The 16,539-nt window shown below is 49.6% G+C and overlaps 1 protein-coding gene across 3 annotated transcripts; it reads left to right on the top strand.

Annotated features, from left to right (window-relative positions):
* Window positions 1–16: 16 nt before the first annotated feature.
* On the top strand, window positions 17–15,066 carry GANAB (glucosidase II alpha subunit). 3 transcript variants are annotated; one of them, XM_011368638.2, is made up of 25 exons: window positions 17–175; window positions 2,832–2,936; window positions 3,086–3,194; window positions 3,444–3,571; window positions 6,345–6,524; window positions 6,955–7,020; window positions 7,827–7,896; window positions 8,071–8,158; window positions 8,244–8,340; window positions 8,598–8,778; window positions 9,339–9,492; window positions 9,692–9,927; window positions 10,010–10,136; window positions 10,244–10,323; window positions 10,537–10,680; window positions 10,780–10,876; window positions 11,192–11,293; window positions 11,440–11,683; window positions 12,578–12,642; window positions 12,833–12,909; window positions 13,018–13,092; window positions 13,248–13,361; window positions 13,467–13,579; window positions 13,730–13,830; window positions 13,949–15,066. In XM_011368638.2, the coding sequence occupies exons 1-25, from the start codon at window positions 138–140 to the stop codon at window positions 14,056–14,058; spliced, it is 2,901 nt and encodes a 966-aa protein (XP_011366940.1). In that variant the 5' UTR covers window positions 17–137; the 3' UTR covers window positions 14,059–15,066. The 3 variants fall into 3 exon arrangements, with proteins under 3 accessions (XP_011366940.1, XP_011366941.1, XP_023391447.1); XM_023535679.1 differs by lacking the exon at window positions 17–175 and adding an exon at window positions 771–970; XM_011368639.2 differs by lacking the exon at window positions 6,955–7,020 and having other exon boundaries at window positions 22–175.
* Window positions 15,067–16,539: the final 1,473 nt, after the last annotated feature.

The following is a 16,539-nucleotide window of genomic DNA, read 5'->3' as shown; positions in this document are numbered from 1 at the left end:
TTAGCCAATGGGACAGCCGCCCGACCGTTCCCGGGCCCGGCCAATCCCAAAGCCGGAAGAGGCGGGCGCTAAGATACGTGGCTCAACGCTCGCGGGGGGAAGGGAAGCTTGGGGTCAGGGAGCAAACCCGGCACAAGATGGCGGCGGTACCGGCAGTGGCGGCGCGTAGGAGGCGGTGAGGACCTCGGAACCCGGGACCATCCTGGGACGTCCCCAGATCCCCCAAGCCCCATATCTCTAATCCTTGTATGTCCTCCTGAGACTTTGCCATCCCCGGTATCGCGAGGACCTTTTGTCTGGAGATGGTCTCAAGCGCCCCCAGCCTCCTCGCGGTAGATCTTCGCGGCGTTGGGGGCCCATGCTTCTGGTGCTCCCAGCTCCCGCTGGCGGTTAAAGAAGGCCGCAGCTGAGCGCTCTTGTTGGCCTTGGGCTCTCTCAGCCGCCGCCCTCCCCTTGCAGCTCGCGGCGGTTAACGCTGCCGCCTCCTTCCTGCAGTGCCATCGGGGCGGGGGACGAGACTTGGCCCGGCCTCCAGGAACGCATCCAGCTGTCCTGCGGCCCCTCAGCCGGGCTGGAAGCAGCGCGGCCGGCAATCCCGCCTGCACTGCCCTTCTTACCCACTCTCCCATATCCCCGGACCCTGCCCTTGCCTTCACGTGGTTCACGTGGACGCCAGCACTGGCTTGTTCGGTGTTCGCGCTCGCTGGGCAGGGCTGGGGCAGGATCCAGTAAGTTCAGTCTGCCTGGATGATGTTGCTCAAACACGACATGTAATCGAACGGTTTGGTCTGCGCTCTCGAGTTTATATTAGCGGAAAAAAGCTTCGAAACAACCACCAGCGCCGCAAAACGTTTACCAGCATCTAACGGATGTACTGGGGTGGGAGAGGCGGCTACTGCCGGCAGCAATGAAAAAAAGCATTGGTCGTAAACTCAACTCTTGGAATCCTGTGATCTGAAACAATAAACGGGTGCGACTTGCCTTTTGGCTCATTCCTGATTTTGGCTGTTGGAGCACCGCTTGCTCAGGGGCATTCGAGGCATCCCCGAGTTCCTAGGCCCTTCCAACAGGTCACATCTGAAAGATCTTTTAGAAATCCTATCCCCATCGGCATCTCTCCAAACCCGTTTTATAGATTGTGCAAATAGGATTCCAGGAGGGTATTTAACTGACAGTATTTCTGGTTATTGCTGCTTTGGGCAGGTGAACATGGGTTCAGAGGGTCTGGGTGCCTGCTTGTAGTCACTCCTCAGGACCTGGGCCACATGCCTTGCTGTTGAGTTTTTTGGTAGCATTTCTTCTGCTTGTTTTGCTACTGCTTATTCCTGCTAGACCTATTAAACCACAATGCCTGCTGTTTTCCTCAGCCTTCCGTGCCCTGGCTTGCTTCCCACGTTCTTCTGGAACTGGAGGGCCTACTGTGTTCTGTGATCTCCTTTCTGGTGATTTTCTTTCCCTTCAGCTTTTATGCAGATACTAAAGCTATTACTGGATGCAATATGTATAGTAGGCCCTACTCTTTAGCTTCCCCATTAGCAGGTTGCAAAGTTTTAATGCTTAGAAGAAGCCTGTGTTTTTGTTTGTATATTTCTCCCGTTTGGAAGCTCTTGGACTATCTACATTAGTCACTAGGAGAGCATGTTTGAAATGCAGATTCCCAGGCTTTGGGATCTTCATTTAATAAGCAGTGAAGGTGATTCTTAACAGACACAAAAGTTTGAGAACTCCTGTTTATGATATACTCAGAATAGGTGAATATATCCTTCAGACTAACTTGTTTAAACAAGCCCATTAAGTCCCTTGTCTGTCATTTGACATTACGCTGGGGAACTTATAGTTTGTGGTAACCTTGGGGTGATGGTCCTCAGTGAGGCAGGCCCTGCCAGTGGTTAGTGTGCTGTGTTTTGCATCATAAAGTACATGGGCCTCAGAGTCATGGCTGAGTTCAATCCTAGTTTCACCCCTGTTCAATCTTGGATGACTTATTGAACCTTTTATGCTTCCGTTTTCCTATTTGGAAGAAACCTTAACCTTACATTCACCAAGAAAACAGAAAAAGGGAAAAGAAGTTGTGTGTATAAAGAAGTGATTCTGAAACCTTATTGCCCACTAGAGTCGTTTAGGGAACTTTAAAAAAATTCTTATGCCCAGGCCCTTCTTCAGACCAATTAGATCAAAATCGCTGGGGGTGAGACCTAGACTTTGACAGTTAAAAACTGCAGGCAGAGTTGAAAAACTAGGGCTAGAAAGCTGTTAGCTAGGCTCCTGAGGGTACATTAGGATTTAATGCAAGTTAGTTTTTTCAGGCTTAGTTCATGATAGTGGTAACTTGAAGGTATAGGAGTGGAGATCTGAGGGGCAGGATGCTGGAGTGCTAGGGATGTTTGTACCCTAGGAACTGTGACCAGTAGGCTAGCTGAGGGTACATCTTTAACTTTTTCACTGTAGCTCCACCCAGTGCCTTGCCGGTGCAAAGGCATGGCTTGCTTTGTTTCCCTCATCCACACACACGGTGCCACTGCTTCCCCTGGGGCTCGCTGTTATTGCTCCTTTCCACTGAGAGGCTGATGTAACCAGAGTCAACAGCAGGGCCTCTGAAGGCCAAAGATCCTTGTCCAGTTCCTCCACCTTTTTAAAGGTATGGGGTAAGTGAGCCAACTCCCCAGGCCTGACACTTAACCCCATGCCTCCCCTGCCTTCTTTTCTGTTTAAAGGGACTCCATCTTCCCTCTTTTCTGAGCTGTCTTTTAGGGATGTGGCCTTTACCTCTGAAGGTGGGGCCCGTTCTGACCCCAAGCTGATTGTTCCCTCTTTGTCCTTTTTCTCCTTAGGTCACGGACAGGTTTGGTACTGGCTTGTTTAGGGGTCTGCCTGGGAATCACCCTTGCTGTGGATAGAAGTAACTTTAAGACCTGTGAAGAGAGTTCCTTCTGCAGGTATGATATTTCTAGGAGAGTGGGATGGAAAGTAGGGTGATGTGCGAGGTATCTCTGGCAGATGGGGTAGCCTGGGGACACTGCTAGTGATAGGGGAACCTGCGGACATCAGGCTGCCCTCCCACATTCTTAACCCTTTCACTTGACAGGCGGCAGCGAAGCATACGTCCAGGCCTTTCTCCATACCGAGCCCTGCTGGACTCACTGCAGCTTGGTCCTGATGCTCTCACAGTCCATCTGATCAATGAGGTCACCAAGGTCAGCGGAAAAAAGGAAGAGTCTGATGGGAGTGGGGGAGTGGCTAAGGGGCAATTCAGGAAGGGTGAACCCATAGCCAACGTCCTGCTGTAGCCTAATCTTAGGGCTTTTACTTCGTGAGGAATTCAGATCTCAGATCCCTTAGGCAAAGAGCTAGAAGGAGGAAACCCCTCAGGAGGGAGTTGGTTCCGAGGGCATTCCATGGTGTGGTCCTCTCCTTTCTCCAAATCCAAACCTCTGCCTCCTCAGGTATTGCTGGTGCTGGAGCTCCAGGGGCTTCAGAAGAACATGACTCGGATCAGGATTGATGAACTGGAGCCCCGGCGGCCCCGATACCGTGTACCAGATGTGTTGGTGGCTGATCCCCCGACAGCTCGGTAAATTTTTCCAGAGAAACCTATCTGTGTCCATGGCCCTTTTCTCCTTCCCGATGAATTTGTATTTGGCAGCTGACTTTCTCACATTGAGATAATAGCACTTCGCCACTCTCCTCAACCTTTCTCTTTCTCTGTTTGACCTATTTTCTCTTTCTCCTTTTAATTTCCATTCATTCAGCAGATACTGCTTCCTCTTCTGCACCAGAACCTGGGCTAGGTACTAGTGATACAAGAGGAAATGAACAAGGCACAGATCCTGCCCTCCAGGAATACAATGTCTCTGTGGTTGGTTCCTTCCTCCCTTCCCTCATCTTCCCTTCTCCCTTTCTTACTTCTCTTCTTCTTCTTTTTTTTTTTCCCCCCATATTTTAAGGATAAGATTACTCAAATTCTTAGGTCATGACTCACTATCATCATTGTTCCATGAATGACAATTGTTTAATTTAGAAAATAACAAACTCTACTCTATGAGCCCTCTACCCAACCCATCTATATACTTCTCACTGTCCTGTACCCGTGACCCCCTGCCCAGCAAGGATCGTTACTCTGAAGTTTATCATTCCCTTGGCTTTTTTTTTTACAGTCATTTCGTGTGTAGATGTGTATAAACACGTATACATACTTGTACGTATGTGCGTAAGCAATAAATTATGTGGTTTTGTTCATTTTTGAGCTTCATAGGGATGATATCTTAATGAACGTCCTCTGAGATTTTCTTTTTTCACCTAACTTTATTTAACTCTGTTGCATGCAGCTCTAGTAGTTCATTTTTACTACTGTATAATGTATGACTATATCTCAACATACTCATTTCTATGTTGATGGACATTTGGGTGGTTTCCAGTGTTTTGTTATTCAAAGTTTGGGCATGAATATTCTTGTCCATGTCTCCTGTGTCCCTGTGCAGGAGTTTCTCTTTGTTATATAGCTAGGAGAGGGACTGCAGAGTTGTAGAACATGGAAATGATCAACTTTCTAAAATAAAGCCAAAGTGGCTTACCGGTTTACACTTCTGCCAGCAATATGTGAGAGACCTCATTGATTTACATCTTCCTCAATCCTTGGTACTGTAGGACTTAATTTTTGTGAACGAAATGGGTGTAGAATGATACCATGTGGTGGTCTTGGCTTGGTTGTCTGTTCCAGTTTATTAATGAGATTGTGTCTTCATGTGTTTGTCATTGTGGTTTACTAGTCTATGAAATGGTAGTTGCCAACTATGCCTATTTTGTTTTTATGTTGTTTGTCCTTATTGATTTGTAGAAATTCATGAGTCTTAACACCTAATTCTTTTTTTTTGTTTGTTTAGTTCAGGTATACAGTATAGTGGTTCGATGTTTACGTAGTTCATGAAGTGATCCCCCCGATTACTCTGGCATGCATCTGGCTCTTCACACAGCCATTACAGTAACATTGACTGTATTCCCTGTGCTGTGCTCTACGTCCCGTGACTGTTTTGTAACTGCTAATGTGTACTTCTTCATCCCTTCACCTTTTTTCACTAAGGCCCCTACCTCCCTCCCCTCTGGCAGTCACCAGTTTGTTCTCTTTATCTGTGAGTCTGTTTTCACTTAGTTTGTTCCTTTTATTCTTTAGATTCCACATATAAATGAAATCATATGGTATTTCTTTTTCTCTGACTTATTTCACTCAGCATAATACCTTCTAGGTTCATTCATGTTATTGCAAATGGTAAGATTTTCATTTTTTTTTTTTTTTATGGCTGAGTAATATTCTATGGTATATATGAATCATAACTTCTTTATTCAATTGTCCGTTGATGAGCACTTAGGTTGCTTCTATATTTGGCTATCGTAAATAGCACTGCAGTGAACATAAGGATGCATAGATCTTTACGAATCGGTTTTATACTAATTCTTTCTCACTTATACTTAAGCTGTTTTTCCCAAGCTATAGCTTATCTTTTTATTTTCTTAAAGGTGCCTTGGGAAAAAAAGGTTTTTTATTTTAGAATAGTTTTAGATTTATAGAAAAGTTGCAAGAATATTATGAGAGATCCTGTATACCCTCCACTCCTATTTTCCCCTATTGTTAATGTTACTGTGGTACAATTGTTGTACTTAATGAATCGATATCATTATTACTAACTAACTAAAGTCCACATTTTATTCAGATTCCCTTAGCTTTTACTTAATGCCCTTTTTCTGTTTTAGGATCCCACTTATCTAGGATACCACATTATATTTAGCAGTCATGTCTCCTTAGGCTCCTCTATCCTGGAACAGTTTCTCAGACTTTTCTTGTTCTTGATGACCCTAAAGGTGTCTTTCGATAAATAGAAATTCCGAATTTTAGTGTTGTCAAATGTATGTCTTTTACCTTCTGGTGTTAGTGTTTTCTAAGTTCTGTTTAAAACAATTCTTTTCTATTTCAAGGTCAGAAAAATGTTTGTTTATATTTTCTTCCAAAGATTTTACTTTTAAATTTTAAGTACTAATCTGTCTGAAGTTGAAAATTGTATCTGGTAGAAGGTAGGAATATGACACCATTTTTTTCCTATCCAGCGGATCTCCATTATTGAATAGTCCTCCTGACCTCACTGAGTGGCCATACCACCTCTGCTACACTTCCGAGTTCTAACTATCCTTAGGTCTGTTTCCAGGCGCTATTGGGTTCCTTTGGTCACTTTGGCTATCCCTGCTCCGTTGCCATACTGTCTGTAGCTCTTAGCAGGTCCCCCTTCTTCTAAAGTGTCGAAACTACACTCTTGGTCTTTTGCACATCCTTAAATTCCTTTCGATCTCTTTCCTAGGCTTTCCGTCTCTGGCCGTGACGACAATAGTGTGGAGCTAACCATGGCTGAAGGACCCTATAAAATCATCTTGACAGCACGGCCGTTCCGCCTTGACCTGCTAGAGGACCGCAGCCTTCTGCTCAGTGTCAATGCCCGAGGACTCTTAGCTTTTGAGCACCAGAGAGCCCCCAGGGTCTCGTGAGTACAGGGGTTGGGACTGAAGGTGACCTAGTCTGAAAGCCTAGGGACATTGTGGGGTCTGGCACTGGGTCCCTGAGAGAAGACAGGGTGGCAAGACAGCAGGTAGGGGCCGAGCGCTGGGAGAAGCTGTCGGTTAGGGGTGGTAGGAAGCAGGCTGCTTGCAGTCGTTTTCGTTTCCTCTGCAGACCAGGAGGCAGTCACTTTTGTCCCTGAGCTGTACCCTGGGCACCTCCTCTGAGAGAGGCCTGCCTGGGTCTGCCTTTCCCCTCTTCCCCTTCTCACGCCATCACATTTCCCAGATTTATTTTCTTCCCCGCCGCCCCCCATCTCTGGAAGTTTGTCGACTGAAACTCACTTTTATGTTTCTGTTTTTGTGTTGGTTTTGTGCCTCCTTTTCCCCTTCCCTACCCATCTCCTCCTGCCCTAGTTTCTCGGATAAAGTTAGTCTCACGCTCGGTAGCATTTGGGATAAGATCAAGAACCTTTTCTCTAGGTAAATCCATGGCCACTGGTACTGTATGTGTTCCTCTGCCCTTACCCGCCCTTCACTCTGGCCCCCAGGGGAAGGTGCCCCAGACCCTTCCATGCCCTGCCCTTCATCACCGCTCTTTCTCCAGCTATGTGCTATCTGGTCCTGGTCCCCGTTCTGACTGGGAGCCCCCTGGGAGGAGGAAGATGAAATGTTGGACGTCCTTAAGGAATATAGGAAGCTTCTTGCTCTGCCAAGGGGGGGAGAGATGCTGGGTGTTGCTGGGATTCCTGGCTCTCAGCTCAGGTGCACTGAGGCTCTGGGCAGAGCTGCTTGCCAGCTGCCCTTGAAAGCATTCTTTGGCACAACCTCTCATTTGAGTCCCTGCATATATCCGTAGAGGCTGGATCATGGTATGACCCACCTGCCTTTGCAAAACCTGTGTGTCAAGCCGAAAGGCTGAGGCCCCGTGTGGGCATTTGAGGCCAGCGTGTCTCAGTGGAGGCAGCAGAGCCAGGACTGGCATTCCGAACCTAGGCCCTGAACCCACCTGTCTTTGGGATGCTGGCAGAGGCTGATGACTTGGGCCTGTGTGGAAGGCATTTCCTGGTGGCATTTACTCCTCATTTCCCTTCCTCATTTCTCTCCTCATCCTCTGTACACGTATCTCTTCACTGCGGGGGTTTCTCTCCAGGCTTTAACGTTCAGTCCCTTCCTCCAGTGCCTTCCTTCCTTTGGACCCTTGGCTCTCTATTCCCTCACCCCTCCTTCCACTAGCCCCTCGTCCCTATCCCCTCTGGATTGGAGCAGACAGCTCTCCTACCTTCCAGGCAAGGATCAAAAGACCCAGCTGAGGGCGATGGGGCCCAGCCCGAGGAAACTCCTGGGGATGGTGACAAGGCAAGTCGGTGGGGGTGGGTGGCCGGAGCACAGGGATGACTGGGAGGTTGGAGGGGAAAGGCCCACAAGAAACTTGAGCTGAATCTCACTATCAGGGATGGAATTTAGAAAAGGGATGGGGGAAGAGAGAGAACTGGTGTATGATTGGGTAGTGGTCTGCTCTGTTCCTCACAGCCAGAAGAGACCCAGGGGAAGGCAGAGAAAGATGAGCCAGGAGCTTGGGAGGAGACATTCAAAACTCACACTGACACCAAGCCTTATGGTGAGGGACCGGGAGAGCCTCGGCAGGGGCGCAGGGCGTCTTCGCCAGCAGAGGCTCTGGACCTCATCTTTTGCTTTCCTTTCAGGTCCCACATCTGTAGGTTTGGACTTCTCTCTGCCAGGCATGGAGCATGTGTATGGGATCCCCGAGCATGCAGACAACCTGAGGCTGAAGGTCACTGAGTGAGTTTCGTGGTGACCTCAGGATATAGGGGGAGAGAGGGGTCGGAAGTCAGATTGTGGGGGGATGTGCATGCATATTGGATACTCCAGAGAAGCGTGAATCGCTTCCTGTGCCCAGATCACCTTTGGCAGTTGGATAATTCTTCTTTGAGAAAGGGCGGAGGGACCAGTTCTTATCCCTCAGCTGTGTCTGTGGGCTGGGGGTTGTGTGTACCGGGGCCTGGGGCTAGTCCATCTGCCTGCCTGCCTGCCTGCAGGGGTGGGGAGCCGTATCGCCTCTACAATTTGGATGTATTCCAGTATGAGCTGTACAACCCCATGGCCCTGTACGGGTCTGTGCCTGTGCTCCTGGGACACAGTCCTCATCGAGACCTGGGAATCTTCTGGCTCAATGCCGCAGAAACTTGGGTTGACATATCCTCCAACACTGCGGGGAAGGTGAGAGCACAGGCACGGGCAGCAGGAAGGGAAGGGAGTCTTCAGGCCTGGAGGTGGACGGGCCATTAGCTTTGAAGAAAGCCTTTTTGGGATTGCGTGACAGCAGGACGCTGGGCCCTGGGAGCAGTCTTTGAGTTCCCCCGTCACTACTAGAAGATGCACGCTCATGGGGAAGCGTTGCGCTCTCTGCATTTATTGTCAGCACGTTTGTGATTGAGTACGCATCACGTGCTGGATACTTTTCTAGGTGCTGGAGGTATATTTCTTGTTGAGGTTGGGAAGGCCCTCACTCAGGGAGGCAGACAGCCGGCAAATGGATAGCAAAGACAAGATGAGCTTGGTGGTGGTGCATGCTGAGAAAGAAATGCAGCAGTCCTGTGGTGGGGGTGGGGGCAGTGCTGCTTCAGAGAGAGGGGTCCGCTGAGGAGGTGACATTTAATTTCAGCCCAGAGCGACTCATCAGAAGCTTTGTGAGGATTTTGAGGAGGACATTGCCGCTTTGTCTTCGGGTTGGGGAATGAGAGGGAGGGTGTCAGATCTCTCTGCGGTCCCCTCTACAGACCTTGTTTGGGAAGATGCTAGACTACCTGCAGGGGTCTGGAGAGACCCCACAGACAGATGTCCGCTGGATGTCGGAGAGCGGCATCATCGATGTCTTCCTGCTGCTCGGGCCTTCGGTCTTTGATATCTTCCGGCAGTATGCCAGTCTCACAGGTACACAGCGTCCCCCTCTGTCGGCTGGCAGCTTCCTTTTCTGGCCCTGGTCTTCTTGAGAGGGGCAACTGCACTTTCAGAAGTCCTATGTCCTTCAGCCCTCCTCTAGTTTACGAGCCTCCTTCAGTTCCTGGGTGTTCCCTCTGGCCCCAGCCTGGCCTGATCCCATTGTGACCCCGGTCACTCGCTGAACCTGCAGGGACCCAGGCACTGCCCCCGCTCTTCTCCCTCGGCTACCACCAGAGCCGCTGGAACTACCGGGACGAGGCCGACGTGCTGGAAGTCAGTCAGGGCTTCGATGACCACAACCTGCCCTGCGATGTCATCTGGCTGGACATCGAGCATGCCGATGGCAAGCGGTACTTCACCTGGGACTCCAGCCGTTTCCCCCAGCCCCTCACCATGCTTGAGCACTTGGCCTCCAAGAAGCGGAAGGTAAAAGGGCTGCAGCCGCGTTCTATGTTGATCTCCAAAACAGTAGCCCCGGAGAGCCCTGACCACGTGTTCTTGCTCCCAGCTGGTCGCCATCGTGGACCCGCACATCAAAGTGGACTCTGGCTACCGCATACACGAGGAGTTGCAGAGCCTGCATCTGTACGTTAAAACCCGGGATGGCTTTGACTACGAGGGCTGGTGCTGGCCAGGTAGGTGGTGTGGACCCAAAATTGAGGGACGGGTTATCGGAAAACCAGGGAGGAAGAATGGTGACCATTTCTCCCCTTGGGGATTGACAGCCACCCTTAACTCCTAGGTGCAGCTAGTTACCCCGACTTTACCAATCCCACCATGAGGGCCTGGTGGGCTAACATGTTCAGCTTTGACAACTATGAGGTACGGCCTCTCCCGACCTGCATCTGTCTTTCCCTCCTCAAATTCTCTGCCTGTCGATCCTGCCATGGTTGGTTGCCTGTAGTGTATCAGGGGCCTTGATGGTCCCTGAGAAATGCATCTTTTTGGATTCTCAGGAGCTCTGCTGCTCTGACTCTGTTTGTCTTCTTTCTCTCCTTTGTCCTTCTGTCTCCATTTTTTGCCTTGTGTTCTCAGGGCTCAGCTCCCAACCTCTATGTCTGGAATGACATGAATGAACCATCTGTGTTCAATGGTCCTGAGGTCACTATGCTCAAGGATGCCAAGCATTACGGGGGCTGGGAGCACCGAGATGTGCACAACATCTACGGCTTATATGTGGTAAGGGGCTGAAGCGGGGTCCGAGGGCTGGGGAACTTGCAACAGATGACAGCTGGCGTTTGCTCCTCACTACCCCTCCTCTCTCCTGTCTCCACTCAGCACATGGCGACTGCTGAGGGACTGATTCTGCGCTCTGGGGGCGTAGAACGCCCCTTTGTCCTGAGCAGGGCTTGCTTTTCTGGCTCCCAGCGCTATGGTAAGATTTGGGGAATAGAGCCAAGGGAGAGGGGGTGAGGGCCACGTGGGAGGCGCTGTGGACCGAGTCCTGGTCCTCAGAGCAGTCTGTCCATGTGGCTATCCTGTGAGAGCTGCACATCACCTCCTCCCAGCTCTGCACTTTGAGGGACGCCAGGGAGTGGGAGGTCCCTTAAGAGCTATTGTGAACTCTGCCATCTTCAGCCGGACCCTGGGGGGTCTCAGAGCAGATGCGGCAGGTCAGAGAGGTCAGTTATATGAGAAGCTAAGTGCGTCACTATTTGCAAGCTCCCTCCCTCTCTCTTGTCTTCCTCAGGAGCCGTGTGGACAGGAGACAACACCGCTGAATGGGACCATTTGAAGATCTCTATCCCTATGTGTCTCAGCTTGGGGCTGGTGGGAATATCCTTCTGTGGGGGTGAGAGGAGGAAGAGTTGGGGGTCCTTGGTTTGGTGGGAGACAGGCAAAGTAGAGGGCTGAGGGGCAGGGGCAGCACAGGGCTTCAGAGACTCCTGCACAGCAGCCCTCCTTCACCCTCTTTTTCCAACCTTCCTTCTTTTCCAGCCGATGTGGGTGGCTTCTTCAAGAATCCAGCACCAGAGCTCCTTGTCCGTTGGTACCAGATGGGTGCCTACCAGCCATTCTTCCGGGCACATGCCCACTTGGACACCGGGCGGCGAGAGCCGTGGCTGTTACCGTCTCAGTACCAGGACATAATTCGAGATGCATTGGACCAGCGATACGCCTTGCTGCCTTTCTGGTACACGCTCCTCTATCAGGCCCATCGTGAAGGGATTCCTGTCATGAGGTAAGGCATTCAGTTGGGTCTGTGTAGAGTGGGCTGGGGTGGCTGGGGGACAGTGGGGACTGGGTTCCGTCTCTGCACCTCTTTTACTCACTAGGGTCTTATAAAGGAGGAAAATGTGATTTCAGGGCCAAGAATAACAAAAGAAGGACAGGAATGAATAGCAGTAGACATTATTGAGTGCTGATGACATGCCAGGCATTATTTATCACTATCCTCAGAGCCAGAAACATTGCAGACAAGTGTCCTACCTTTGTGAAATGTATGTTCTTAGGAGGAGGAAAGACTTGGAAACAAATATATAAATAAGAAAATTGCCAACAGTGACAAGCTCTTTGAAAAAATAGAAGAGGGTAGTGAAATTAGGTTCCACAAATAGCTTTTTTGAGAAGAAGGCCATGTGAGATGAGACCTAACCGAGGGGTCAGACAGATCTTCATGATCTAAAGGAAGAATATCCCAAACAGAGGAGACCCCAGGTGCAAAAATTCTAAGTTGGAAATTAGTTTTTTGTATTCCAGGGATAGAAAAACTGTGTTTCTCAGGGGCAAGGAACCAGAAGGAGAGGTGAGAGATGAGGTGGCAGAGGAAAATTCGACATGATCCTGAAGGGCCTTTCAGGCCAGGATAACCAAGTGGCCACTGGAAAGCTGCTGTGCAGAACAGTTTCAAGAGGGGGCAGGGCAGGAGTGGGCAGGGCGGTGGGTTAGGAAGTTAGTTAGATACCTAGACCAGGGTGAGGTTGCAGAGCTGAGGCCTGAAGCCTGTCCGGACTGTCTGGCTGTCAGCTCCTGGGTTTTACCCCTGTGCTTTTCTCATCACCAATTCCTGGGGCGGCATCTTTGACTTCTGCCACAACAGCAAGTGTCTAGCTTTCTTGTCTTGCTTCCTTCCTAGGCCGCTGTGGGTGCATTATCCTCAGGATGTCACCACTTTTAGTATAGATGATCAATTCCTGCTTGGTGAGAAATGGGGAGGACAGCTGGTGGTGGGCGCTTAAGGGGAGGGCTGAGAAATAAGCACGCGTGAGAGATGTATCTTGGACGTGCAGGGAGGGAGGAGTGGGCGAGGCTGGTGGAGCAAGGGCGCAGGCGCTTCGGTGCTCCCTGCCTTGGAACTGATCTCAGATCATTTTGATTCTGGTGCGTTTAGGAGATGCGTTGCTGGTTCATCCTGTATCAGACTCAGGGGCTCATGGTGTGCAGGTCTATCTGCCTGGCCAAGGGGAGGTAAGTTAAGGAAGGACATGGTGGGGAATGATGGTGGAGGCCACAGGCGGTAAGTGGAATGGGGGCCGTGTGCAATGAGTGACCGACTGTTTCTCCTGCTGCCCACAGGTATGGTATGACGTTCATAGCTACCAGAAGCATCATGGTCCCCAGACCCTGTACCTGCCTGTAACCCTAAGCAGTGTGAGTATGCCTGGCCCAGCTGCCAGCTCCATCTGCCCGCAGGTTTCCAGAGTGGGAGAAAGTGTGTGCTTTGAAAGATGGGCAGGAGCAAAGGAAGCTGCAGGGCCAGGGTTGGACAATGGGGCAACTTCATCCCGGCACTGCTCTTGCCCTAGATCCCTGTGTTCCAGCGCGGAGGGACAATTATACCTCGGTGGATGCGAGTGCGGCGTTCTTCCGAGTGTATGAAGGAAGACCCCATCACTCTTTTTGTTGCACTCAGCCCCCAGGTGAGAGCATAGGCAGGCGGCCTCTTCAGTCATCCGTACCTTCCTAGGAGTCAGTCCCCTCACTCTCTTGAGCTCAAGCACTCACCTATTCCACTCCCTCCCCAGGGTACAGCCCAAGGAGAGCTCTTTCTAGATGATGGGCACACGTTCAATTATCAGACTCGCCATGAGTTCCTACTGCGTCGATTCTCATTCTCTGGCAACACCCTCGTCTCCAGGTAATGAGGTGCCCATTCTGCCTGCCTTGGCAGCCTCGGGAGGAGGCTGGGCCTCGGGGATGCTCACAGCATCATGATCTTGCTCTGGATCTCCTCCCTTTTGCTCTGGCATCTTTCTCCCTGATGGGCATTAATTTTTGCTCCCTCCAGCTCAGCAGATCCCAAAGGCCACTTTGAGACACCAGTCTGGATTGAGCGGGTGGTGATAATAGGGGCTGGAAAGCCAGCAGCCGTGGTACTCCAGACAAAAGGTGAGTGAGTGGTCCGGCCCCCAGGGTGAGAAAAGAGGGGAAGCAGGGGCAGGGTTGGGGACATCTTGCCTGTAAGAAAGTTGTTGCTATGACTGCAGTACTCTTTGGTCTCCTCCAGGATCTCCTGAAAGCCACCTGTCCTTCCAGCATGACCCTGAGACCTCTGTGTTGATCTTGCGTAAGCCTGGTGTTAATGTGGCATCTGACTGGAGTATTCACTTGCGATAACCCAAGGGACATTGGGGGGTAGGAGGTATGGTGGTGATGAGAGTTACTCCTTCTGCCTTGGAGTTTGACCCTCCCCAGACTTCACCTTCCTTATCCCGAAAAACCCAGATTCTGCCAACATTTGGGCAGGAGGAGAGAGGGCTGTTTCTGGGCTCTGGATTCCAATTATGATCTCCTGACCTCTCCCACCCACTGACACCAAGTCTCCCTTCATCCCCAACACTCTATTGCTCTGTGTGGAGCACATTCACCTGTGAAGACCTGGGGACCACAGCACCCTTGCTTTCCTTTCTCTTTCATTTCTTTTGGGGGTCCCGAATCCTCCAGACCCTACTCATTCACGCCTCTTGTGTGTCGATGCCATTTCTTGGAAGAAGATGAGGGCAGTGAGCTTTCGGGCTCTTTTTCTCCGTCCCCTTCCCTCTCCACCAAACTGCTTTCTCGTTTTATTTCTTCCTCCTGGCTCTTCTCTGTCAGCTCTCCCCTTTTTATGCCCCACGGATACACTGGGACCACCCCTTATCTGAGAAGGGATGAATGGATCAAAGGAGCGAGGTTGCTGGAGAACTTCCTCTTCCTTCTCTTCTCTCTTGTTCCAGCCTTTCCTTTCCCCAGTTCCTTCTAGAGCTGCTACAGTTCTGACAGGGACAGTTTTGTCTCCTCTGTCCCTTAGGGGAAAGAAGTTTCCATTCCTTAAGAGGGGTTAGGCATTGAACTTCTTTGCTTCCTTTTTGTCCCCTTGAGGGGCATTCAAAATGGAGAAATCTGTTGCAGTTTCACTGAATCACGGTCGCCTGTATTTATTGCTGGGAGAAGGCTGAAGATGGGAGAGATGATCATGTGTGCTCAGGGTTGGCCCAACGCCCTGGGTGGGGGGCGGGGGGGGAGGACTAACTGGAGATGAGGGGGCATATTTGTGAGAATTTTTTTTACTTCCTCTTGGCCCCCAGCTGTGACAGGTTTTGATAAAAGAAGCAACAATAAAGAGCTAAACCATAAATAACTGTCCATATCTCTAGTTCTGGCCTGAATCACTGACCCTGAGAAGCCTGAGGGCGTGACATTTTCATCATAAGGCTTCAGCATAAGCCTTGTCGATTCAGCAAAATGAGTGAGTGCAAGCCTTCCTCAGTTTGTTAAATGCCAGTGTTTTCACAGAGAAGCCCCACAAGGTCATCAGATTGTGAATGAAAAAGTTGCTATGTAATAAACTTGGCGAGCTCAGGGAGACCACATAGCAGGTCTGACAAGCTCAGTGACCCAAAGTAACCACACCGGATGGTCTGATCACAAATTCCTAACTGGGCAAGTCATAGCGAGTAGTCATATTTTAGGCCTATAGCTTCCTTAGCAAAGGTCAATCTTTAAGTGAGCTCTGTCCATCGTTCTTAGGCATCTAGGATAATATACCTTTGAAATGTCAGAGTAATTTTCTTTTCCTATCCCTGGAAGGCACAGCTGTAGGCACCAGAGCACGAGACCACAGAACCCCTCATTGTTATCCTGTTCCCCGCATAGCACCTCTGTGTGCTATAAATGTTGATTATTAACTATCCTGTACCCACCAATGTAAAAGATGTCTCTCCGCGTTGCCTTTTATCCAGTTGTAGAGCTTTTACCATTGTACTTTCTCCTACTTTCTTAATTTACCACCAGTAGATTTCATGCACCTTCCTTATGTCGTCTTCTTTGCTTTTGATGTATAAAATGAGCTGCAAAGCTGCCATTCTCTGAAGAATTTGAGGTCTTGCATCATGGCATATGTCCTCAGTTTGGCTCAAGTACTCTTTAAAAATTCTCTTTAGGTTTGGACATTTTTTACATTGACAAGATTTTAGTAGGCCTAAGCTAATAGTGGTGACCAGAGCTGATGGGGCCCCCCTTGAATAGAAATAGCTAGATGATCAGATGTTCTCATATGAAAGGCTGCTTCTCTTTAGCAGCATTTTAAAAAATTTCCCACTTTTAGTGACAGTAATTTTCTCTATTTTGTAGACTGACCACAACGGTTTACAGGAAACTAGTTTAAGTTCTTCTGGCTGGTCTAATAAATTGACATGAGATTACTAGGAGAAAATAACCAAATGTATTACGTATGTACATATGGCGCTCCCTAAGCATATGAGAGTGGAAGACAAATCAGGCGGTTAGGGTTTGTATGCCATCCCGGACTAAGAGGGAGTCAGGGGTCTGGGACTTCGGAGGGAAGGAAAGTAGGCGATTCACAGGTAGATGAGAAAGCAAATATTTGGTAAGTTCTTGATGGGCCACCCAGACACAATGGGACACAGGGTAATTTTGTTAATAGATTTCTCCCTGCTTGCCACTTAGTTCTTATGATGCTAAGGTGAGCATTCCTTTCCTTTAAGCAGATAAGGGAAAGTAAAAGGCTCTTCTTGAGTCATTTCTTAAAAACAACCAGCTTAAAATATCCCCAAGAGGCATATTTTGGGGTGGCAAAATTCTGCTTCCCCTCAGGAG

Source organism: Pteropus vampyrus, unplaced genomic scaffold (assembly GCF_000151845.1).
Source record: "Pteropus vampyrus isolate Shadow unplaced genomic scaffold, Pvam_2.0 Scaffold144, whole genome shotgun sequence".
NCBI lineage: Eukaryota > Metazoa > Chordata > Mammalia > Chiroptera > Pteropodidae > Pteropus > Pteropus vampyrus.
Note: the sequence above shows the minus strand (reverse complement) of the source record. Positions and strands in the feature narration are given on the sequence as shown.